The 26,310-nt window shown below is 47.7% G+C and overlaps 2 protein-coding genes across 2 annotated transcripts; both read right to left on the bottom strand.

Moving 5' to 3' along the window:
- Positions 1–8,621: 8,621 nt before the first annotated feature.
- LOC112114745 (putative olfactory receptor 52P1) lies at positions 8,622–9,560 on the bottom strand. The gene has a single exon (XM_024211617.2). It carries the CDS (start codon positions 9,558–9,560, stop codon positions 8,622–8,624), a length of 939 nt encoding a protein of 312 aa, XP_024067385.2.
- Positions 9,561–25,297: 15,737 nt separating this feature from the next.
- LOC112114743 (olfactory receptor 52B2-like) lies at positions 25,298–26,248 on the bottom strand. Its single transcript, XM_024211616.2, has one exon. The coding sequence runs from the start codon at positions 26,246–26,248 to the stop codon at positions 25,298–25,300; it is 951 nt and encodes a 316-aa protein (XP_024067384.1).
- Positions 26,249–26,310: the final 62 nt, after the last annotated feature.

The raw sequence follows: 26,310 nt of genomic DNA, 5'->3' as shown, positions 1-26,310 counted from the left end.
AGCCTTCAAGGCCCTCTTGTCTGGTGACGTCTCCCTGTGATGGGTCCTCTGCCCATGGCCCCACCTTGCTCTCACCTGCTGCTCATTGTGCTCAACTGCCGACTTACTTGTGGCACGGCCGGCGTCCACTATCCTGTCTCTGTCCCCACAGCTCCCTACTATAGTACTGGTACTAGTATCGCGACTAAGGGTTGGCAAATGTTCCAAACAACCACAGAGAATGACAGTGCTAAAATAGCCCAAAAGGAGCCCCAAAAAAGTGGAGTATAAAAACAACAATAAAATTATTATGATATTTATTTTAATGGCAGTCAATGATGGTAGTCAATGTCCATATTTTGTGTTGACTCCGAAAGATAACATTTGATCCTCTCTATCTTCATCAGAAATAGAATGCCTCTGCTGCTGATCATACATCAGCAGAAACCAGTGCAATCGTTAATTTTGCTGGTGAAAACAGTTCCCAAGAGAATTTGTGTTGTTACATATACACCTAACATGAAGAATGCTTTCTAAAAGTTTCTCTTGCATCTTCTTATGCAGTTTTGGTTTTATCAAGTTCATCTGAGACACAGTCTTTCAACTGCAGTGTTGCAAAAAGGTAAGAAAAGCAACGAAAGAGCAAACAAGCCAAGTTCAATAAAGCCTTTGTCCCCAGCGGCATCCAAGTGTTTGACAACTTCAACCCAAAACTACTCAACTTCGTTGTCCTGAGTATGCGGCCAGTGAACCATAGGCAAAACTCTCCCCTGCTGCTCCAATTGTCCAAGGTATGCACAAACCAATGGCAAAAATGAGATATTAGCCAATCTAGCTCATGCAGGACTGAGTGCAGTAGAAGGACTTAGTAGTGCATGTGATTCAATCACCTGGGTGTTTGGTGATAATCCCTGTTTCACCTGTTTCAGAAACTCCAACATGAAATCTCAACACCTACTCTTGACATCTTCGACAACGGGAACGGTTAGTGTGTGTTTTGAAAGGACTAGCTGAAAGCGACTTCAAAATTGACTGTGCAAAGCAGTAAGTAATATGACTCAAAGGCGATATCATAGTTTAACACAGCTGTCGAGTTCTCTAAAACAAACTGTTTCACAACTCTCACCAACAAGCTCTAGTAGAATGTTCTCAATTCCTGCAGAAACTTTCCTGTATTACACTTTCCAACTGAAATATTTGTTTTATCCTTCAAGCTTACTGAAGAATTGGAAGTCTAAAAATCAGGTCAATTTTGTACACCAGATCACTGTATATATAATACAAAATCTCAGCACTGTAGTTTCTTGCTTTGTCTTTGGCTATCTAAAAGTGTAGCTTCAGTTTGTCAAACTGATCGAGAATCCTCTTCAGACAGGGACTAATGGAAACACAACTTCTGTCAGAAAACTACAGTATCTTCTGGTGGTCTGGAAGTCATGGAAAGGCCAAGAGACAAGGTGTGTGGGGAGAAGTCTTCAGAGGGAGCTAACCAAGCCAGGTGAATGATGGCATAATGGAAGATGAACTTGGATGTCAATAACTGCAACATGGATGCCATTGGATGGAAAAACTCCGCAAACACCTTAGGAGGTTCTAATTGAACTGTATGAATTCAGGACAGAACATGGTACACAGCTTTGTGAGCCCCTACTCACAGTGCAATCCTGGACAGAAGCTAAGCAAAACATTGGTATCCATAAGGAGTGGAATGGGGAACCATACAGAAAATACAATGCATGAGATCAGTCTGTTAATGTTTCACCTTCCTCTGGACTTCTTTGTGTAGTACTGGACACCCTTCTCACACAGGATATTGCAGAACTAGAGGTGTTCAGGGAATGATCAAGGAGAGAGGTTGAATAGACTGGGATTGTTACCTTACAAAGCAGATGAATTAGAGGGGATATGAGAAAAGTCTATAAATTACTGACTGGTAGAGAGTAGATCAAGAATGTGTTCTCCCTGTCTCATAATACAAGATCAAGAGGACATTCAATTAAACTGAAATGTGGCAAATTCAAAACTGATTAAAAAAGAATGCTTTCTTCACTCAATGCCTAATTAGATTGAGGAACTCATTGCCTCAAGACAAAGTTGAGACCATGAGCTAGTCAAGGATCAGGAAGGGTTTGGACATTTACATGTACAGTGAGATTATCCAGTTACAATAGTTATAGCTAAATAAATATTTCGGAAAGACGATACGCCCACGTGTTTCAGGGCACAAACCAATCTCTAGCTGTTAGGCATTAGGGTAACACCCTCATGATGGTTAGGTCATCCCCCCATCTACCCAGTGCTGGGTTTCTCACACCTTCCTCCAAAGCACTTGTGGCTGTCACTGTCAGAGAAAAGATTAGATGGACCATAGGCCTGATCCATGATGCAGATCATTTATGAATAAGTTGAATAGGATCGGTCCGAGGACTGACCCTTGGGGAACACCACTAGTTACCCCTCTCCATTCTGAGAATTTACCATTAATTCCTATCCTTTGTTCCCTGTCTTTTAACCAGTTCTCGATCCATGAAAGGATCCTCCCTTTTATCCCATGACAACTTAATTTACGTAAGAGCCTTTGGTGAGGGACCTTGTCAAAGGCTTTCTGGAAATCTAAGTACACTATGTCCACTGGATCCCCCTTGTCCACATGTTTGTTGACCCCTTCAAAGAACTCTAATAGATTAGTAAGACATGATTTCCCTTTACAGAAACCATGTTAACTATTGCGCAACAGTTTATGTTTTTCTATGTGTCTGACAATTTTATTCTTAGCTATTGTTTCAACTAATTTGCCCGGTACCGACATTAGACTTACCGGTCTGTAATTGCCGGGATCACCTCTAGAGCCCTTTTTAAATATTGAATCTCAAGTAGGAGTGGAGAGGTTATTTTACCTTTGTATTTGGCACTGGTGTGCCTGCTGCTGGAATCCTGTGTCCAGTCTCGGAGTCCACAATTGAAGAAGGAGGGTTCAGAGACGAGCCACAAGAATTAAAGAATTAAAAAAACTGCCTTATAGTGATCAACTCACAAAGCCAGTCTATTGAGCCTGAGGGTACGTCTATACTTACCTCCGGGTTCGGCGGCAAGCAATCGATCTTCTGGGATCAATTTATCGCGTCTTGTCTAGACGCGATAAATCGATCCCGGAAGTGCTCGCTCGCCGGTGAATTGCCACCGAAGACCCAGAGCGGTTGAAGGACCTGCCGCCGAATTGCCGCCGAAGACCCAGAGCGGCTGAAGGCCCCTCCGCCGAATTGCCATCGAAGACCCAGAGCGGCTGAAGGACCCGCCGCCGAATTGCCACCGAAGACCCGGAGCGGCTGAAGGACCCGCCGCCGAATTGCCGCCCAAGACCTGGACTGCTGGGGTGAGTGTAAAAATTAAAAAGGTGCCACTTTGGGAGAATGTGCTCAGTGGGGAGTGGCCATTCCCCAGCTCCCCCCTAGCAACGCTACTGAATACATCCCAGAATGATGTTTGCTTTTTTTGCAACAGCGTTACACTGTTGACTCATATTTATCTTGTGGTCCACTCTGAACCCCAGATCCCTTTCCACGGTACTCCTTCCTAGGCAGTCATTTCCCATTTCGTATGTGTGCAATTGATTGTTCCTTCCTAAATGGAGTACTTTGCATTTGTCCTCATTGAATTTCATCCTATTTACTTCAGACCTTTTCTCCAGTTTGTCCAGATCATTTTGAATTTTAATCCTATCTTCCAAAGCACTTGCAACCCCTCCCAGCTTGGTATCATCCGCAAACTTTATAAGTGTACTCACTATGTCATTACCTAAATCATTGATGAAGATATTGAAGAGAACCGGACCCAGAACCGATCCCTGTGGGACCCCACTTGTTATGCCCTCCCAGCGTGACTGTGAACCACTGGTAACTACTCTCTTGGAACCATTTTCCAACCAGTTATGCACCCACCTTTTATTAGCTCCATCTAGGTGATAGACTCAAAGATCTTAATCTGCTAAATTTAATAAAGGTGGTTAAGGCGTGACTTGATAACAGCCTGTTAGTACCTACACAGGGAACTAGTATTAAATAATAGGCTTTTCAGCCTAGCATAGGGAGGGGTAACAGGATCCAATGGCTGGAAGTTGAACTTAAAGAAATTCTGACTGGAAATAGAGTGTACATTTTTAAATGATGAGAGTAATGCACCATTGGAATAATTTTCCAAGGGTCTTGGCAGATTCTTCATCGCTGAGAATTTTTAACTATTTTAATATTTGTAATTCCAATGTTACCAGGTAAATTCTGACAATACTGAACAGTTCAAGTCGCTCTGCTGCTGAATTCCTGCCCAGATAGTTCTTGACATGAACCCTGGAACCTTTCCTGAACCCTCAGTACTAACTTTAATACAGAAAGAGGCAACTCACCGAAATCCCGCTCAGCAGTGAGGAAATCTCCTCAAGGCGACAGGAAAGCAGGGCCCTGAGAATCAGTGTATGAATCTCATGTGTCTGACACTCGCTGTGCTGGACAGCAACCTTTATGATTACCCTGAAAAGTCCCTGAGGACTCTCAGGTTGGCCAGGAAACCTGGACAATTCCCTCAGCTCCATGAGCAGCAGGAAGAGCAGAAAATAGACCCTAGAGAACTTCAGCTTGAGAGCCTCCCCCATGAGTGAAGAAATGATTCTCTGATCCCAGAGGCTCAGATTGTCAGAACAAACTGAGTCTTCCAAACTGTTCAGCCTGTTGAGAGATGTTTGGCTGTGTGCATTTCTTCTTTCTGCCTGCTGTATTGACTCTGGCCAGATAGCCCATACAGCAGGCTACAGTTGAACTGCCCAATAAATCCACAGACTCGGTTTTCAGTGAAGGAACTTGATCAGATTTATTGGCAACGAGGCATAGTGCTAATGCCCCAGATCAGTGGTTACAGGAACACTAACACATGTATGCCAAAACTATGGACCGGCTCAGAGAATGGCAGGACTGTCTATTCCCCCCTCATTCAGCGAAAGACATCGCCTCTGAGATACATCTTTATACGCAGATGCAAACAAGTGATGTATTACTCCTGATGTATTGGGGTGCCACCATCTCATGTATTGAGGTGCCACCCATTGATGTATCCGGGGGCTGTCCATTACCTTGTACGTGTTAGTTTCATCAAACATCTCTATCCATTATGCTGTTATCCTGACCTTATCCTTAAGATAGGTCAGAGTCTTCCCTATATCTTTGGGGAATTGATTTGGCAGCGAGGTGTTCTGGTACCACTTTTCTGGAATGTGTTTTGTGACAGTGCGGACTCACCCCTGTGACGCCTCCTGTTGGTCGTCCATGGGAATTAGCTCTTCCAGCGTCCTGGAGAGCCCTCTGCAGGCCGGTGATCTGCTTTGCCACTTGGACCCCGTGTCCATCCCGGACCCAGTGCCCCTTTATCTGGGGGCTGCCCCCTGGCAGTAACCCCTTTCTCTTTGGGTTTCCCCTCCCCAGGGAACCCCCACCCACTAACCCCACCTCACCTCAGTGTAAGGCTACTGCCAGTCACCATCTAGCCCCACTTCCTGGGGCAGACTGCAATATAAGACACTCATCATAGGCAAGGTTGGGTCTGGACCTGCTGCCCCTCTCTGGAACCCAGTGCCTCTCTGGGGCCTTGGACGAGGCCCTGCAGCCTGGGCAGTTGCCAGCCTGGAGCTCCCCAGCCCCTCTAGCCTTTCCCCAGCCCTGCCTCACTCTAGGCACCCTGAGCTTCCCAGCAGCCAGGCCCTTCTCTCTCTGAAGGCAAAGAGAGACTGCTCGGGCTTCTGTCTCGCAGCCTCTTATAGGGACCAGCTGGGCCTGACTGGGGCGTGGCATACATATTCTTGTGCCTAGCACTACTTAGGAATGTATGTTTCTGCAATATCAGTCCTGTTCCTGCCAGATTCTTTAAGCCGGGCCTGCCCCTTGCTCATAACTTAACTTTGCTTTAGAGCTGCAAAATTTTGACTATTTTAACCCAGGTCTCAGGCCTCACACCAGGCCTCTGCTACAAGGGATTATTTTTCAGGCCCTCTTCCTACTACACAGCCTAGCGATTGATGATGACCTTCTTTTCTGTACATAATATTCTGCCATCTGCACTATGTGTGGGAATGCTGCCATAAGCTATGGGACCAAAAACCATTTTCAAATGATCGTAGCAGCACAGCGCTGCACACCGCCCATGCAGTAGTAATATTTAGTCGATTAGCCTCTGAGAAGTCACTCCCACCCTGAGGCCAAATGATGTGACCCTAAATTAATACAGGCCAAAAGGCATGGAAAAGGATTTCTCTCCCAGGATACTGCCATCGACAGTATTTGCCAGTATCCCTTTGTGAGGTCTGAAGTGGATATATATCTGGCAACTCCCAAACGTTCTAGTAGTTCATCTACTCTCTGCATCGGGGAGTAGAGCATCAAAGTTCAATACCGTTTTGGTTTCTCAGAAATCGATGCAGAAACAGGTTGTGCTATCGTGTGTCAGAACTAGTACCATGGGGACTTCTCCACTCACGGTGTGATTCCTTCACCACTCCCAGGGCCAAAATCACCTGGAGTTCATCTCACATGATATCCCACATTTTACAAGGGATAAGCCACAGAGTTTCCGTGATCTGTTACCCTGGGGCCATTTTAGTATGGTGGTATTTTAGGTAGGTGTGCCCTGCTGCGGTGAGAACACAGCTGTAAAGGAATCAAACAACTGCTACATCTGGATCTTTTGTTCGGCTACCATCTCTCCCCCATGCTTGCAGACGTTTCCAGGAGTTCTCTTGTGTGGGGAGGGAGGCCCCTAGATGATGTCTCACCCCACCTTATATAGAATTAACATATAGTGGGAATCCTTTGTTCCAAAAACAGTTCCCAGTCCACTACAGGTAACCAAAATGGCGTTCAGTGTCATGTGGTCTGGTCACATTCCTTTGCATGTCCTGCTGAGTCATAGAAGTGATTATCCATAGGCTGCCTGGAGCGTTCTTAGGAAGGCTCACCAGGTGGGGGATAAGCTTCTCCTAAGGCCTATTGTTTCCCCTAATTGCCGATTACCCTGAATAGGTCCTTCACAACCCATTGTCTAGACTGGAAGCATTTTGCCTGGTGGGTGTCATCCAGGTGTAACTATATTTGAAATACAGATACATAGTCAATATTCATAACTTCACATACAAAAATGATACATGCACACAAATAGGATAATCATTTTCAGCAAATCATAACTTTTCCAATGACACCTGACAAGACATATCTTGTACAAAATGTATGATAATTATGTCATAATTATATCATAATCATACACTATGAAGAATATGGGGCAAAGTGTCACAAGGTGATAGTCAAGTCCAGAGAAGTCCTCTGAGGGAACTAACCAAGCCAGGTGAATGGGCAACATGTCACAATGAGGTCATAAGGAGGATCTCCTCCTAGGCTTTTAAAAGATTCAAATGATAGCAGTAAAGCACATTAGAAAACAGAATATCAACTTTACATACAAAATGATGAGATCTAAATTAGCCGTTACCACTCAAGAAAGAGATCTTGTGGTCATCACAGAGAGTTCCCTGAAAACATCTGCTCAATATGCCACAGTCAAAAAAGTTAACAGAATGTTAGGAACCATTAGGAAAGGGACTGATAAGAAGACAGAAAATATAATAATGCCACTATATAAATACCACACCATGAATACTGCATGCAGTTCTGGTCACCTCATCTCAAAAAAAGATCTATTAGAAATGGAAAGGGTGCAGAGAAGGGCAACAAAAATAATTATGGGTATGGAACAGCTTCCATGTGAGGAGAGATTAAAAAGACTGACTTTTCAGCTTGGAAAAGAGACAACTAAGAGGGGATATTATAGAGTTCTATAAAATCGTGACCGGTGTGTAGAAAGTAAATATGGAAGCTTTGTTTACTCCTTCACATAACACAAGAACCAGGGGTCACTCAAGGAAATGAATAGGCAGCAGGTTAAAAACAAGGAAAAGGAAGTACTACACACAACATACAGTCAACCTGTGGAACTCATTGCCAGGGCATGTTGCACTGGTGAGCCCACATATTGAGTCCAGTTTTGGGCCCCCCACTACAGAAAGAATGTGGACAAATTGGAGAGAGTCCAGTGGCAACTAAAATGATTAAGGAGCTGGGGCACATGACTTATGAGGAGAGGCTGAGGGAACTGGGCTTATTTAGTCTGCAGAAGAGAAGAGTGAGGGGGGATTTGATAGCTGCTTTCAACTACCTGCGGTGTCAGAGCTTGGAAGGGAGACACGGGGTAAAGGCTCTGTGGCATCAGAGCTACGAACAAAACTATGGGTAATGGACTCTACCAGCGTGTAGAGCTATGGATATGCTTGCTTGGAACTAACCCCAATAAACATCACATTGCCTGCACTTTGGACTTCTGGTCTTCTGCTTTCTGCATGACAAGAACCAGGGGATGGGTGAAGGGAAAGCCCTCTACAGGAGAGAGCACTGTTTGGTGATGAAGTGATAAGCCATTAGATGTAAGGAACTTCTCAGACTATGAACTTCCACAATACTCAGCTCAGACAAACTGGGACAGAGCACACTTGATTAATGAGGCGGCATCCTTTCCCCATTTTGTCACATAGGTTTAAAGTCAGTGGCCCCCGGCGATCACCTTTTGCAGGTGTATTTGCCCACTTTCTCACGAAGCTCTTTGGTTTTGACCCCATAAATGATAGGGTTGAGCATGGGAGGGATGAGGAAGAAGAGGTCGGCCAAGATGATGTGAACATGGGGAGCGATGCCCTGACCAAACCGGTGTGTCAGAGTGGAGAAGAGGAAAAGAATACAAGACGTCAGCATCACACATATGTGGGTTGTGCAGGTGTTGAGGGCTTTCGGGTGAGCCTTCTTGGAGGAGATTCTGAGGACGGCCCTGATGATCAGACCATAGGACAGGGCAACAAGCGTCAGATCTAACCCGATGACAACAAATGCCATCACCAAGCCGTACGTCCTGTCGACTGTGATGTCCCCACATGATATCTTCGCCACAGCCATATGCTCGCAGTAAGTGTGGGGGATAATGTGGTTGGCACAGTAGGGCAGCCTGCTCAGGAGCAGGGGCAGAGGCAGAATGAAGAGAACAGCTCTTATCAAACCCAAGAGCCCTAGCTTAGCAATTCGTGTGTTGGTGAGGATAGTGGCATATCTCAGAGGGCTACATATGGCAACGTAGCGATCGAAGGACATTGTCACGAGGACGGCTGAGTGCATAACAGAAACTGCATGAAGGAAGAATGTCTGGGTGAGGCAGCCACCCATAGTAATTCCTTTCAAATTGAACCAAAATATAAGCAGTGCCTTCGGCACGACAGAGGTAGATATGCCGATATCTGTGAGCGCCAGCATGCAGATCAGCAGGTACATTGGCTTGTGCAGGGTCTGCTCTTTGCCTACAACAAACAGAACCGTGAAATTTCCCAAAAAGCCGATAATGTAGAATGTAGAGAAAGGGATGGAAATCCACATATGCACATCTTCCAGGCCAGGGATGCCCATTAGGGTAAATGCTGAAGGGTCAGAGGGGGTGAAGTTGAAAGATGCCATGAGGTGGTTGATGCGTCGATCAGGCTCAGAAATGCTCAAGGTGCCTGTGAAGGGAGAAAAGCACAGCAAGGGGGTTACACATTTTATAACAAATAGTACAGTAAATATTTTATAGTTATTAACAATCTAGAAAGGGGCTGAGCAGCGATTGGCAACATTTACAGATGGCGCCAGATTATTTAGGTGATAGTCAAGTCCAGAGAAGTCCTCTGAGGGAGCTAACCAAGCCAGGTGAATGGGAAGCATGATGGCATATGAACTTTAATGTGAATAACTGCAACGTATATGCTGATTGGAGGGAAAATCTTGAACTTCTCAAACACATTACAAGGTTCTAATTTAACTTTATGAACTCCGGACACAGACCTGGGTGTCATAGTACAGAGTTCTGTGAAACCCTGCTCACAGTGCAAGCAGAAACTAAGCAAAACATTGGGATCCAGAAGGAGTTGGATGGGGAATCACAGAAAATGCAATGCCATGAGATCTGTCAGTCAATGCTTTACCCTTCTCTGGACTCCTCTGTGTAGTACTGGGCACCCTTCTCACACAGGACATTGCAGAACTAGAGGAGTTCAGGGAATGAACAAGGGCCTGGGAAAATTCTCACATGGAGACAGGGATTGTTACCTTTCAAAAGGGAGGAATAGGAGCCGGTATGAGAACAGTCTATAAATTACTTGTAGAGAGTAGATCGGGAATGTATTCTGCCTGTCTCATAACACAAGATCAAGAGGACATTCAATTAAACTGAAATGTCGTAAATTCAAAACAGATTAAAAAAAGAATACTTTCTTCACTCAGTGCCTAATTAGACTGAGGAACTCATTACCACAAGAGATAATTGAGGCCATGAGCTAAGCAAGAATCAGTAAGGTTTGGACATTTACATGGATACTGAGACTATCCAGTTATAATACTTACAGCTAAATAAATATTTTTGAAAGCCTATACACCCATGTTTTTCAGGGCACAGAACAATCTCTAGCTGTTAGGCATTAGGGTGACACTCATGATGGTCAGGTCATCCCTCCCCATCCACCCACTGCTGGGTTTCTTACACCTACTGCAGCACCTAGGTCTGTCACTGTCAGAGAGAGGACACTGGACTAGATGGAGCATAGGTCTGATCCACAATGCAATTCCTATATTGGAAAAGACCCAGGTATCCCTCATGGAAACAGACATTATCCTGCTCGGCTATGACTTTGTGCTCAACAGAATGGACACTAGGGGCACAAGGGTTTTGGTATTTAGGGATACAGGTTCCTCCCTCTCCGGGTCCATATATTATTTAAATGGTGAAAGTAATTAAACATCGGGACAATTTACCAAGGGTCTTGGCAGATCCTTCATCACTGAGAATTTTTATATCAAGGTTGGATGTTTCTCTAAAAGTTCTGCTCTATAAATAATTTTGGAGAAATTCTCAGGCCTGTGTTATACAAACTAGATGATCACAGTGGTACCTTCTGGCCTTTGAATCTATGAACATGTCCCCAGGAGTGCCCGAGCTTACTGAAGGCATTTTTTCTATTCATGACCATGTTGAATTTAGCCCTATGGGGAGAAATTCTTATTTGACTGTGGCACCTTGGAAATGTTACACTAGGTGTGTATTTCACGAGGCTGAGGGATGCCATGAGGCACTGCATGGATGAACGTTTTAGGTGAGAAAAATAATGACTTGACCCCATGAAATCTCTGCACTGAGGAATGAACGTACAAGCGTCACCGTGAATGGCTAACAGAGATGGCTAGAAAATGGTCACAGAGCATCCTGGGTTTAACGTCTGTGTCCCAGTGGCCCACTGTTTCAGACAGCTGCCGGCGGCTACTGCACATGGCAGCTGTATTTACCTAGGCCCTCCCATGTCCCAGAGTTGCCTGCTCTCATTATACAATGTGCAAACTTCTCAGCTTGCTAGTTATTCCTGTGTAGCAGTCCCTGAAGCTGCACACGGTGTGTTTGGGTGTAACAAGAGCAGCAGCACAGGTGTCCTGGCATTTGCCTCCCTCTGTGAGATTTCTCACAGGTGAGACACAGTCACTGATCTCCCCCCCACCAAGGGAGCAGTTGTGACGGGAGACACTCAACCCCTTCAGAAGACGAGCTGTGGGGAGCATGGGGCAGCTCAGCGGTTGTGGGAGCCAGGGGTGACTGGGGAGCATGGAGAAGACTCTGGTGACCAGTGTTCTGTTGGAATCGGGGCAGCCTGGGATAGGGAAGGAGAGTACAGACAGGGGGTCAGAATATGATGGGAGATAGGACCAGATGAGGAGCAAAGATCAATGGTACTTTCCACCAGTGAAATGCCTGATGTTATGTAATTAGCATTCAACAACAATTGGAAACACCCAGACTGCAGTCCTGTGGCTTTCCAGGGCAGAGACCCTGAGACGCCCCAAATGCACTCGGGGCCAGAAAAGGTCCCAGCATTGGTGTTGGACCAACAATCACAACGAAAAAATCAATTTCAGCAGCGCTGCCTGCCTGTCCATGTACATGCCGCTTTATGCCACCACAACCACTAGCGCTGCCCGCCTGTCCGTATACACCCCCTGTCTTTCCCCACAACCCCCAGCACTGCCCACCTGTACATGTACACCCCTCTCTCCAGCCCAATAACCTTCAGTGCTACCCGCCTGTCTGTGTACATCCCCCTGCCTGCCCCACAACCCCAAGCGCTGCCCACCTGTCCATGTATGTCCCCCACCCTTACAACTTCCAGTCCTGCCACATCGTGATACCCCTCACTGAGGACCAAATCCTGGTGCCGGACCCCACAGCGACAGCTCACAGAAATACCTGTCTGCTTGCACTGGGGAAAAGGGGGAGCTCAGCCTGAACTGCCTTTCCAGGGGTGAAGGGAACCCGCGCAGCCTGTGCAGGGAAGGAGAGAGAGACAGATCCAGTGGGAGGGACGGAGGACCTGGAGACTAAAAGGAGCCAGTGTGAGTAACTCTTCCTTAAAATGACACACAGCTTTAACGTATTGCAGCCCCTTAGAAACCCAGACAGCCCTTCCTGAGGCTGCTTTTCCATGTTGGCAATTGCTGATGTTACCACGAGGCTGTAGCGGGGCTGCTCACGGGAGGAGAGATGGTCCAAATGGGGGACTTTGTCAGAGACAATCTGTTACTGTGTGATCCTCGTTACATTACAGTCTGAGACACACACACACCCTTCCCCCCGCCCAAAGAGTCCTCATTATGCCTCTTTGGTCTGTGCATTAGGCAGGATGTGAATTCTCTATTTCACCCGGTTTCAGGACTCCACACCACTGTGATCTAGATACTGCATGTCCCCCCACCCTCCCACAAAGACACACAGTCACTTTATTCCTGGACCTCCCCTAAGCCATAGACATGTTTTTCTTTTTCCTGCTTTTTGGTGCTTGTTGTCCTCTCCAAAACCAGAGATGCAGGGGCACAAAGAGAGCAGACCCCTCTCCCCCCTGCCAAGTAATTGTTATCCTAATTGTTTTGAACCTCTAAGCCTGTGAGTTTGAGATTTCAGCAACTCTCCTGTCAGATCTTCTTTAGTCCAAATGAGCTCACCTGTCCTTAGATGCCACTGGATGACTCCAGTTGAAGTCACTGGAGGCTTGTGGCCGGTGTAAACCAGGCCATTTTTTTTAACTCCCTACAAGTGGATTGAGGGTGAAGTCCTGGCCAAGTTGGGAGTTTTGCCATTGAACTCAACAGGACCAAGATTTCACTCTTAGTGTTTAACGTTCGGCTGCCAGCTGTGAAAATCACGGCTTCAGGTCCTGCTGCAGAAAGTGTTATTCTGTCATGGTGCTGAAAGAGTCTGAAGGAAACCCCCATTTAGGTGGTGTTCTGAGACCGAGCATGAGAGATGGAGATTCCAAAACACAGGGGCTCTGATTTTACTCTCAGGGAGGCCAGTGGCAATCTGGAGTGACCCACTGAAGTCAGAAAGTGAGAGTAAAATCTGGCCAGTGTGTGACCCTCTCTCATTGTGAACTCTCTGTTAACATAGATACACACTTCAGAGGCTTTGCCTTCACTTCTTAACAGGACAGTGACATTTGGAAAACTTGAGCAAACCAGAGGAAAATACACACAGCCCCAAAAAAGGAAGCTACTGAAACAGATAGAAGGACACAGTAAGAGACAAGGAACTGATCTTAAAAACAAATATTTGTCTAAACTATTTACAATAATTGTTTTGTTCCAATTTTACCAGGTAAATCCCTCGGTGTTTCTGACAATACTGAACAGTTCAAGTTGCCGTGCTGGTGAATTCCTGCCCAGATGGTTCTTATTTTGAACTCTGGAACCCTTCCTGAGCCCTTAGCACTAACTTTATTGCAGAAACTGGCAACTCACCTAAATCCCACGCCGCAGAGAGAGGAAATCTCCTTACTGCGAAAGGAAGGCAGAACCGTGAGAAGCAGCGTATGAATCGCATGTCTGACACTCGGCGTGCTGGACAGCGACCTTTATGATTCCCCTGTACAGTCCCCGTGGACTCCCAGTTTGGCCAGGACTCCCAGACAATTCCCTGGGCTCCGTGAGCAGTGGGGGAAGCAGAAAATAGACGCTGGAGAACTTCAGCCTGCGAGTCTCCCCCAGGAGTGAGGAAATGATTCCCTGATAATAGGGGCTCAGATTGTCAGGGCAAACTGAGTCTCACAGACTTGATAGAGTGGTCCGGCACTACTGAAACCCTGGAGAGAAAAGGAAGAGCCACGTTTTAGACGTATTCCCTTATATCAGCATTTCCCTGCTGCTGCCCATTGTCATAGAATCTGAGCATCTTCTCCTCCCCTCCTGGCTGACAAGCCCTGCGCTGAACCCCTGATAATGCAACATGCAATGGAAAGGCTCTCGCATATCCTTGTTTCAAACACAGAGTAATAGCCCCTCCCATCTGATAGCCTCTCTCTGACAGAGGGCAGCACCAATTGCCCCTGCTCAGTCACAACCCCCCCCCCCAGTGCAATATCGTGTAATGGGCAGGACCAGCTTCCATAGCCCTGTCAGTGATCAGCATGTGCCCTGAAGCCTGGGGACTTCTAGAGTAACTGCACAGGCTGTAATTACAATAGGGAGGGTGGAGGGAGACCTTCAGAGGCACAGATGTGAGTTAGGTGCCCAGTATCCAGAGTTGGATATATATATGGCAGCTTCCAACCGTTCTAATAGTTCATCTACTCTCTGCATTGGGTAAGCATCAAATTTCAAACATCGATGCAGAAACGGGTTGTGGTGTTGTCAAGGCTGTATCCCCACTTTGAACTTTAGGGTACAAATGTAGGGGCCTGCATGAAAACTTCTAAGCTTATCTACCAGCTTAGCTCTGGTCCGCTGCCACCATCTCAAGAATTCCCTCCCTGGGAAGCCTTGAGAAACCTTTCACCAATTCCCTGGTGAACACAGATCCAAACCCCCTTGGATCTTAAAACAAGGAGAAATTAACCATCCCCCCTCCTTCCTCCCACCCTCCTTTCACCAACTCCTGGTGAATACAGATCCAAATCCCCCTTGGATCTTAAAACAAGGAGAAATCAATCTGGTTCTTAAAAAGAAGGCTTTTAATTAAAGAAAAAGGTAAAAATCATCTCTGTAAAATCAGTATGGAAAATAACTTTACAGGGTAATCAAACTTAAAGAGCTCAGAGGACCCCCCTCTGTCTTAGGTTCAAAGTACAGCAAACAAAGATAAACCCTCTGGTAAAAGGTACATTTACAAGTTGAGAAAACAAAGTAAATCTAAGACGCCTTGCCTGGCTTTTTACTTACAAGTTTGAAATAGGAGAGACTTGTTTAGAAAGATGGGGAGAACCTGGATTGATGTCTGGTCCCTCTCAGTCCCCAGAGCGAACCACCCCTTAAACAAAGGACACAAAACAAAAGCCTTCCCCCCCCCCAAGATTTGAAAGTATCTTGTCCCCTTATTGGTCCTTAGGGTCAGGTGTCAGCCAGGTTACCCGAGCTCCTTAACCCTTTACAGGTAAAAGGATTTGGAGTCTCTGTACACAGGAGAGCTGTTTCCCTTCCCTTTATAGATATGACAGGTGTCCTGCATCAGCACTAGTACAATGGGACTTCTCTACTTACTGTGTGATTCCTTCACTACTCCCAGGGCCAAAATGACCTGGAGTTCATCTCACATGGTATCCCACATTTTACGAGGGATCAGCCACAGAGTTTCCCTGATCTGTTGCCCTGGTAGGTATGGTTGCCCACTATGGTGGTATTTTAGGTAGATGTGCCCTGGAGGGGGGAGGGGGGTGAGAACATGGTGGTAAAGGAATCAAACAACTGCTACACCTGGCTCTTTTGTTCGGTCTACAGTCCCTCCCCCATGCTTGCCTCACAGGTGCCTGGGGGCCTAATTTGGGCTACAGAGGGTACAAGATTATAGATTCATAGATTCATAGATTCTAGGACTGGAAGGGACCTCGAGAGGTCATCGAGTCCAGTCCCCTGCCCGCATGGCAGGACCAAATACTGTCTAGACCATCCCTGATAGACATTTATCTAACCTACTCTTAAATATCTCCAGAGATGGAGATTCCACAACCTCCCTAGGCAATTTATTCCAGTGTTTAACCACCCTGACAGTTAGGAACTTTTTCCTAATGTCCAACCTAGACCTCCCTTGCTGCAGTTTAAGCCCATTGCTTCTTGTTCTATCCTCAGAGGCTAAGGTGAACAAGTTTTCTCCCTCCTCCTTATGGCACCCTTTTAGATACCTGAAAACTGCTATCATGTCCCCTCTCAGTCTTCTCTTTTCCAAACTAAACAAACCCAATTCTTTCAGCCTTCCTTCATAGGTCATGTTCTCAAGACCTTTAATCATTCTTGTTGCTCTTCTCTGGACCCTTTCCAATTTCTCCACATCTTTCTTGAAATGCGGTGCCCAGAACTGGACACAATACTCCAGCTGAGGCCTAACCAGAGCAGAGTAGAGCGGAAGAATGACTTCTCGTGTCTTGCTCACAACACACCTGTTAATACATCCCAGAATCACGTTTGCTTTTTTTGCAACAGCATCACACTGTTGACTCATATTTAGCTTGTGGTCCACTATAACCCCTAGATCCCTTTCTGCCGTACTCCTTCCTAGACAGTCTCTTCCCATTCTGTATGTGTGAAACTGATTTTTTCTTCCTAAGTGGAGCACTTTGCATTTGTCTTTGTTAAACTTCATCCTGTTTAACTCAGACCATTTCTCCAATTTGTCCAGATCATTTTGAATTATGACCCTGTCCTCCAAAGCAGTTGCAATCCCTCCCAGTTTGGTATCATCCGCAAACTTAATAATCGTACTTTCTATACCAATATCTAAGTCGTTAATGAAGATATTGAACAGAGCCGGTCCCAAAACAGACCCCTGCGGAACCCCACTCGTTATGCCTTTCCAGCAGGATTGGGAACCATTAATAACAACTCTCTGAGTACGGTTATCCAGCCAGTTATGCACCCACCTTATAGTAGCCCCATCTAAATTGTATTTGCCTAGTTTGTCGATAAGAATATCATGCGAGACCGTATCAAATGCCTTACTAAAGTCTAGGTATACCACATCCACAGCTTCTCCCTTATCCACAAGACTCGTTATCCTATCGAAGAAAGCTATCAGATTGGTTTGACATGATTTGTTCTTTACAAATCCATGCTGGCTGTTCCCTATCACATTACCACCTTCCAAGTGTTTGCAGATGATTTCCTTAATTACTTGCTCCTTTGTGTGCTCTGCGTTGTGCCAGTGTGTGTTCACCTGAGGCCAGACCCACTCAGACAAACCACCAGGAACAAGGCTTTATTCTGTAAAGAACATAGAACAGGATTAGAGTCCAGCAGCCCCCTCTCTGCTTGCCTGCTACATGCTCCCAGCTCAGTCAGTGCTGAGACCTGCTGCTGCGGGGGCAGAGGGTACATCCAGGCAGGAACCAGGAAGTTCTCCGAACATGCCACAATTTGTAGTCCACAATTGGTAGGTCCCAGGGCTGCTGTTGAAGCACTCTGGACCTTGGGCTACAGGTGCATTGGTGGAGCACAAGGGGATGGCTTTGGAGTATGCCGTGCATAGTCAAGGATAATGAGGACATGTTGATACTCATAGCGCTTTTCTCTAGGGGCCCCACAAAGTCCACGCCTATCCTTTCAAATAGGTTATTAACATGGGGGAGCAGGATGAGAGGGGCTTTAGGTATTCCCCTAGGACTGGCCAGTATAATAGAGACAGAGAGTCTGCAGCACTGGGCCTGGTGCAAGATCTGAGGCCTAAACAAGAGGCTGTGAACCAGAGTCAGGCCATGTATTAAAGCAGATGCTCACAAGTTCACTGTCCAGTACAGGGACTTGGCAAAGTTGTTGCTAGTGTACTAGGCCCTAAATATTTACCTAAATCTATTCCAGCTACTGCAGATACGTCCCAGTCTAGCACAAGATAAGATGCTTTGACAAAATAATGAATAGGGGTATTTTGTCTAAGATATCAGGAACAAGAGAAGGTAATAAACAGGTGTCAAGAAACACAGAAGGTGGTACGTAAGTTGTTTATCCCAGTTGTTTATCTCAGTTTATACATTTTGGGGTACCTCACCTTAACTCTTTGTGTGGCCTAGGGGACAGCAGAGACTCCTGCTGCTGACTGAGCCACTCCTTGCCACTGGGCACTCATGTGTTAATATACTTGTGACCACTGAGCTAGGACTGTGCCTTGAGGGCAATAAACCTGGCTGAGTGCCTTTGTCACCAAACAGTGCCTGTGGTCTTTCTTTACGAGTAACATTGAGGTCTGCAGAATGAGCAGGCTGCCTTGTCTGCTAATACTGATAACACTGGAGCTCCAAGGACAGAGGCACTGAGCAGCCTAAACAGTGTTACCAAGACAACAACATTCCAACCTTCAGCACTTAACAGCAGCCAGCTGACACTCTGGGCAGGAGGCACAACAGTTGCTAACTTTCTCCAGACGGTGGAATTGTTCACCCCTGGGCTCAAAGTGTGGCCACTGCCTCAGTCGCTGGGGTTCCACCACTTCCCCATTCACAACAGCGAGTTGTTCATAGGCGTGGCTAAGGATAAGATTATGTCACTGAAGTCATGGATTCTGTGACTTTCAGAGACCTCTGTGACATTTTCTGCTTCAGCCCCAGGGTGCCAGAGCCACAGCTGTCAACCAACAGGGCCCCGGAGCTGTCAGCTGCCACGGGTGGCTGGGGACCCCACAGCTCTTAGCCACTGCGAGCAGCAGGGGAACCTGGTGCTCCAAGGTGCCACGGGCGGCGGGGGGATCTAGAGCTCCGAGCTACTGTGGGCAGTGGGGGAACCTGGAGCTCTGAGTTGCTGCAGGTAGTCGGGGGACCCAGAGCTTCAAGCTGTTGGGGCTGTAGCAGGGGACATGGAGCTTTCAGCCACCACGGCGGTGATACGTGCTGGACTCCCACTTGGGCTCTCATCCCCCTGCTCGGGCTTCAGTCGTCCACCCTTAAACCCTCCCCCCATTATTTTTAGTAAAGGGAACAGACAGGTTACAGGCTTCCGTGAATTTTTGTTTATTGCCCAAGACCTGTCTGTGACTTTTACTGAAAATATCCGTGACAAAATCTTAACCTTAGGCATGACTGATCATCTGGTCTGCCCCTTGTTCCTGAACAAAATTGTGTTGTGGACCAGCGTAGCCACTCCCTGGTTGAATGCATTCTGGACACTGTTGAGGTCTGTGATTATTGCATGCCCACTGACTTGGCCGGACGTGCCATCCACAGCACCATCTTTTTCCTCCCCTATTCCTACCAACTCTGTCCATTCTATGCATACTCTCACCGAGGTGTCAGCCTCCATCTTGTCAGTCGGCCATTCCCCCCATTCCTTCAAGACTTCACCAAAGTGGTTCCAGTACCTCCCCAATGTGACCAGAAAGGCCGGATACTGGAAAGAAGTTCCCTAATAAGTTTATTAAGGTTTAGCACAACTAAGTTTCCACACAAGAATTCCTTTATTAGTCTAAATGGAACTTGGTGTTGATTACATCCAAAATACAATTACAAGCAGATACACACTTATGTGTTATATCCTAGCAACCATACAGTGATATGCATTAGCTAAATATTCAGCACAGGATCAGGCTCGGGAAATACCTTCCCATCATGTCGTGACTCCAGAGGGGTAAGGAAAACCTCTGACAAAGGAACCTCTAAAAAAATTTGCTCTTTATACACTATAGCGCCATTTCTCAAACTGGGGTCAGCGGACCCCTAGGGCCCCCCAAGGGTATTCCAGGGGGTCTGCGGGCCCTCTGATCAACTCCTCCCCCTCCCTCCCAGCGCCTCCTTCATGCTGGGGAACAGCAGTTTCCTGGCATCAAGGAGGTGCTGGGAGGGAAGGGGAGAAGCAGGGATCCTGGGTCTGCGCTGCTCCCAGAAGCAGCTGGCACATCCCCGTGGCCCCTGGTGGGGGGGGGGGGGCACGAGGTCTCTGCACACTGCCCTGCCTCAAGCGGTGACTCCACAGCTCCCATTGGCTGGTAACTGCAGCCAATTGGAGCTGCGGGGCAGTGCCTGTGGGCATGGGCCAACGTGCGGAAACCCCCTGCCCCCACTGTATAGGAGCCACTTCCAGAGGGATGTGCCAGTCCCTTTCTGGAGCTGCCTGAGTTAAGCATCGCCTGGCTGGAGCCTGCACCCCTCACCCAAACTCCCTCTCAGAGCAGGCACCCCACACCCCAAACCCCTGCCCCAGCCCAGAGCCTGCACCCAAACTCCCTTCCAGAGTCCACACCCCGCACCGCCTCCTGCACCCAAACTCCTTCCCTGAGCCCAAACCCCACAACCATTCCTGCACCCCAACCACCTACCCCAGTCTGGTGAAAGTGAGTGAGGGTGGGAGAGAGTGAGAAATGGAGGGAGGGGGGATGGAGTGAGCAGGGGGTGGAGCCTCGGAGAAGGGGGGCAGAGGTGTGGCCTCGGGGAAGCGGTGGGGAAGGGGGCAGGGCAAGGGCTGAGCATGGCTGAACCCTGCCCTTTGGCCCAGTTAGCACACGACTAATGGCTAGGCCCCTCTTTTCAAGGTTTTCTTATCTCATTTGCCATATTTCTCCCTAACTACTGGACTAAGAATTTCTTTTTAAACAAACATACGTAATTATTTACTGCACCTGGTTCCAATTAACCAGTTTTTCTTTCTTTTTATTATGTCAACCCAAACCTTATTCACCCACGAAAGCTCATGCTCCAATACATTAGTCTATAAGGTGCCACAGGACTCTTTGTTGCTTTTACAGATCTAGACTAACACAGCTACCCCTTTGATACTTAAATAAGATAACACTGGTAATTCAAGGGTCACTACAAGCCAGTCCTGATGGAGCGTTCCCAAAAGTGGGGGGGCCAGGAACCCCACCCCTCTGTGTCCCTACCTCTGCCCCTTGCACCTGAGGCCCTGGGCCTGGTTAAGTCGGAGCGGGCCGGGAGCCATGGACCTTCAAACTGCCCATGGTAGGGGGACCGAGAGCAGCCCCCTGCCTGTGGGCCTCCCACCCAGGGCAGGTGGAGGGTTTGCGGCTCCCCACAGCTGCCTGTGCGGCTCTTACCCTGACCCGGCTCCAGCCGGGGTATGGGGCCGCAGAGCCGCAGCCCGGCCATGGTAAGAGCCATGCAGCCAAGTAGCTGTTAGCAGCTGCAGACCCTCCACCTGCCCTGGGCGGGGGGGGGCCCAGGGGTAGGGACACAGGCCGGGGCTGCTCTCTGCCTCCCCCCCACCCTGGGCAGGTGGAGGGTCCATGGCGCAGCACCCCCTGCTGCCCGGGCTCCCCGGCCAGGCTCCAGCTGTCAGCCTGGCCAGGGGGGCAGGGCCCTGGTGGGAAGAGGATGGGCAGGGGGCCCGTGGCAAAGAGTGGACGGACCAACGGACCATGACTCCCCCCCACCCCGACCCCCGCATTATGGCACCAATACTACAAACTTAACGCAAACTACCCCTTTCTTTCTCATGATGTCATTCGTTTTGGTCACGTTTTGGGCCTACTGCTTATCAACAGGAGCAGGAATGGGGTTCACCGTGGGTAGGGGAGTAGCATGCTGTGCCCTGTCCCAGGGGTGTTCCCAGCACAGAGACTCTGGTGTTTTAATGGCAGATTAACCATTAAGTAGGTGTTGCCTGCTGTGACCTCCTTGAAACCCGTCTCCCTTTCTTTCAATTCCTGATCGCCTATCCCCACCCTTAGGCTTTCTGTTTGTAACTGTTGCTGTTTCCACAGTTGTACTTCACAGAACACTGAAACTCCTGGGCCAAGGCCTTGGCTAGGCTGTTGGTCAAAGCGCTGCACATCAAGAATAAGGAAACTCCTTTCTCTGACTTTCTCTGACTTCAATGTGTGAGTGTGACATCAAGTTTCAGGCCCTTAACCTGAGAGATCTCTCTAATGGGGATAGACTCCCTGCCCGCCCCCCCCCCCCCCCCCCCCCCCACATACTTCCACCCTGCTGCTCTGGTGGCTTATAAATAGGCTTGGTAGAATTCAGTTTTTAGTTTCTTATAACTTTGATGGGTAATATCGACTGTTTGTTTTTAAGCTCTTTGGTATTTTTATAAATTTTAATTTTCACCAGTTGTGGGAAATTATGGTGGGGAGGTCAGATCATTTTTTAATGACAGTAGAAGTTGAGATTCAAAGAGTTCAAGCTTTTATACACAGAGAGACAAGGTGGGTGAGGTAATATCTTTGTTTGGGGCAACGTTGGTTGGGGAGTGAAAGAGACAAGCTTTTGAGCTCCACAGAGCTCATAGGCCCTCAGACCTGGAGAAGAGCCCCGTGGAGCTCGATAGCTTGTCTCTTTCACCAACAGAAGTTGGTCCAATAAAAGATATCACCTCCCTCACTTTGTGGCTCTCATATCCTGGGACCAACAGAACTACAACAACTCCAAAAAACCACACGGTGTCAATTTCTTATGTCAAGAAATACAAAATAAATATCCTAAAACCAGAAATGATTTGTTGAGTTAACTATTCATTCACTAGTCCATTTGTAACAAGCCTAATTCAGAGTCTAAATCACTGGATTTTGACTCTAAGGCTATGTCTACACTTTTGTCAGTACAACTTATGTTGCTCACGGGTGTGAAAAAAACACACCCCAGAGCAACATACGTTTCACCGACAGATGCGCCAGTGTGGACAGCGCTATATCGGCAGAAGAGCTTCTCCCACCAACGTAGCTACCGCTGTTCGTTGGAGGTGGTTTAATTATGTCGCTAGGAGATCTCTCTCATCGGCATTGAGTGGCTACACGAGCGATCATACATGGGCGCAGCTGCACCCATACAGCTGTGCCGCTGTAAGCTCGCTAGTGTAGACATGGCCTAACAAGTTCTCAAGCAGCATTTTTCTTGCTTTCTCTCTCTGTAAATTTCAATTATGATCGATGAAAATATTTTTGTGGGTTTGTGTGTGTACAGTAAAATCAACAGCTAATTTCTAAGTTATCTGCAAAAACCCTAGAGTTTTCGGGTGCCGAAGTTATCTTAGATAACAGCCTGTCCAAGTCTTCAATAAACATTGAATTAAAAATGAAAAGAATGAAAAATATTTTGGATAGAAAAAACTAACACCTCCCATCAGATCCTTATGGTGGAATTCAGCTAAGAGCTGAACACAAAAGGGGCTGTACAATGGGAATGTTTATCTGGTAGGTGCTTCAAAGCACCAACTAAGGATTTACAGACGCTCTTCTGACTTCTGGACTGTGGTAAATGGATTGTCAAAAGGGACTATTTTGGGGAGGCACATGTGGGGCCCAATCCTGCATTCCTTGCACCCTCAAAACCACCATTAACTGATTTAATAGGGGTGCAGTGACAGCTGAAAGGCCCCTTGATGGAAAATCCTGACTGTTGGGTTACTTGTCTCTATTTGTCAGGTCCATAGTTCACATAGATGAGGTCATCTCTCTCATCTTCCTCAGACCATGTGACCGAGTCCCCTCCTGCTGGTACAGGGAGGTGAAATCACACCTCGGCTGCAGCACCCCAGAGAGGTTTCACGGCCACCCTCTCTCAGGGATTCTATTTAGGGCAGCAGCTTTTTATTTTGCCAGAGGCTCCACAGGAGTCCGGATGTCCCAGAGATGTGCTGGCTGGCTGTGGATCCCGGCCTGACGCAAACCTCCTCACTGGACTTTCTACTGCAGGCACCTTGTGCAGTGCTTAATTTGTGCCGGGCCTTTCATTACAAACTAAGCCCTGGGCAGAGGCAGTGGGGCCCAGGGCCAATGTGGGGGCGGGAGCCCAGGGTGCCATTTTCCCTAAGGCCGGCCCTGGCTCTGACCAAGTCTATAGTTAGGAAAAAGAGTCCAATATTTTTGAAATCTTTGAGATACAAGAGTAAGGGTATGTCTACACTATGAAATTAGGTCGATTTCATAGAAGTCGATTTATTAGAATTTGATTTGATACAGTCGATTGTGTGTGTCCCCCCTAAGCGCATTAAGTCGGCGGAGTGCGTCCACAGAACCGAGGCTAGCATCGACTTTCAGAGCGTTGCACTGTGGGTAGCTACTCCACAGTTCCCGCAGTCTCCGCCGCCCATTGGATTTCTGGGTTGAGCTCCCAATGCCTGATGGAGCAAAAACATTGTTGCGGGTGGCTTTGGGTACATGTCGTCAGGCCCCCCTCCCTCCCTCCCTCCCTCCCTCCATGAAAGCAACGGCAAACAATCGTTTCTCGCCTTTTTTCCTGGGTTACCCGTGCAGACGACATATCACAACAAGCATGGAGCCCGCTCAGCTCTCCGTCACCGTACGTCTCCTGGATGCTGCTGGCAGACGCAGTACTGCATTGCTACACAGTAGCAGGTCCTTGCCTTCGCAGCAGCAGACGGTGCAGTATGACTGCTAGCCGTCATCTCCTGGGTGCTCCTGGCTGACCTCGGTGAGGTCGGTCAGGGGCGCCAGGGCAGACATGGGTGCTCCTGGCCGACCTCAGTGAGGTCAGTCAGGGGCGCCTGGACATAAATGGGAGTGACTCCAGGTCATTCTCTTCCTTAAGTTTTGTCTCATGGAGATTCAGTCCTGCCTTGGAATATCATGTGAGCTGGAGGCTTCTGCCTCAGGCTGCTCTCCCAGCCAGCAGCACCGCGCTGTCGCAACTACCCCAGCCTACCCCTTGCCCCCATGGCTCATGAGGCCTGCACAGTAGTAAAGAGCAGTTCAACTATAGGCTGAGCAAGTGCAGAATGATGGTAGAATGTGCCTTTGGAAGTTTAAAAGCTCGCTGGCGCTGTTTGCTGACTAGGCTGTTTGCGATTAGAAGAGCACAGCAAGGCGCGCGGCGCATCACAGAGGCTTTGAAAACCAGACATGACCCAACATAGAGTTCAGCAGGGCAGAACCTGGGTACAAATGTACGTCTCAGAAATACAGTAAGGGCCACATCTTCAGCTGGTGCCTATCACCATAGCGTCTCTTACTTTAATGGAGCAATGCCAGCTTACACACGCTGAAGCTCTGGTCCTTAGGTCCTACCAGCTTCACATTTGTGATCCTTTGTTTCTCTTTGTTTTCTAACTGCCATGCTTTAGTCTTAGGAGAGACTCACAATTCCTCTGATCAGCAAACGCTACACCATGGAGCCTGAAATGAGGAAGAGACCATCTAAAATGGTCTAAAAAAAGTTCCCATTTCCTGAAGAGCCTCACTGGAGCCCACAATTTCCATCTGGTTTATTTCTAAGGGGATAGCTTCCCAGTCGCAGCATTCAGCACCACTGCCCTGCCTTGGAGAACATGCGGACCACCTTTTCCCAAATTAGCTTAGTTTTCACTGCATAGACGATGGGGTTTAACATGGGTGGAAGGAGCACATAGAGATTGGCCAGTAGGATGTGAACGTTGTGGGGGACGTTGTGGCCAAACCGATGTGTGAAAAAGGTGAAGAACGCTGGCACGTAAAACATGAATATGACACAGATGTGGGAGCTGCAGGTCCCAATAGCTTTGAGCCGGGCGTCCTTGGACGGGAGCCTAAAGACAGCCCTGAGGATGAGAACATAGGACACAACAATGAGCACAACGTCCAGTCCTGGTGATAAAAGAGTTGTAGTAAAACCATACCAGATGTTGACAGCTATGTCGGCACAGGCCAGCCGGGCTATGCCCATGTGCTCACAGTACGTGTGAGGCATAATGTTGTGTCCACAGTACGGTAGCCTCCAAAGGAGAAAAAGTGTTGGGAACATTACGCAAAAGCTTCTAGCTAGAGCTGCCAGCCCTATTTTGGCTATCACTGAATGTGTTAGCACAGTCGTGTACCTCAAGGGATCACATATGGCAATATACCGATCATACGCCATGGCCAGCAGGATTGTTGACTCCGCAATAAAGCTAATATGTGTAAAGAGCATCTGGGTCAGGCAGGCATCAAAAGAGATTTCCTTGGAATGTGCCCAGAATATGCTCAGAGTTTTGGGCACTGTAGAGGAAGACAATATTAGATCAGAGACGGCCAGCATGGCCAGCAAAAGGTACATGGGCTCGTGGAGGCTTCGCTCCGTTACGATGACAAATAATAAGGTAAAATTTCCGAAAAGTGTGACGATGTACATCAGGCTGAATGGGATGGAGATCCAGATGTGCAGCTCCTCCATGCCTGGGATGCCAATCAGGAAGAAGGAGGCAGGATGAAAGCTGGTTTGATTGAGAGCTGACATGATGTGACGAGGCTTCCTGTCTGAATTCACCCAGAGTCCCTTCCCTGTAGGCAAAGAAAATA

The sequence above is a fragment of the Terrapene carolina genome, unplaced genomic scaffold, assembly GCF_002925995.2.
Source record: "Terrapene carolina triunguis isolate 2854851 unplaced genomic scaffold, T_m_triunguis-2.0 Scaffold511, whole genome shotgun sequence".
Classification (NCBI taxonomy): Eukaryota; Metazoa; Chordata; order Testudines; family Emydidae; genus Terrapene; species Terrapene triunguis.
Note: the sequence above shows the minus strand (reverse complement) of the source record. Positions and strands in the feature narration are given on the sequence as shown.

Coding starts and splice junctions, on each gene's coding strand:
- LOC112114743 (XM_024211616.2), bottom strand. CDS start 26,248: ATGTCAGCTCTCAATCAAACCAGCTTTCATCCTGCCTCCTTCTTCCTG.
- LOC112114745 (XM_024211617.2), bottom strand. CDS start 9,560: ATGGCATCTTTCAACTTCACCCCCTCTGACCCTTCAGCATTTACCCTA.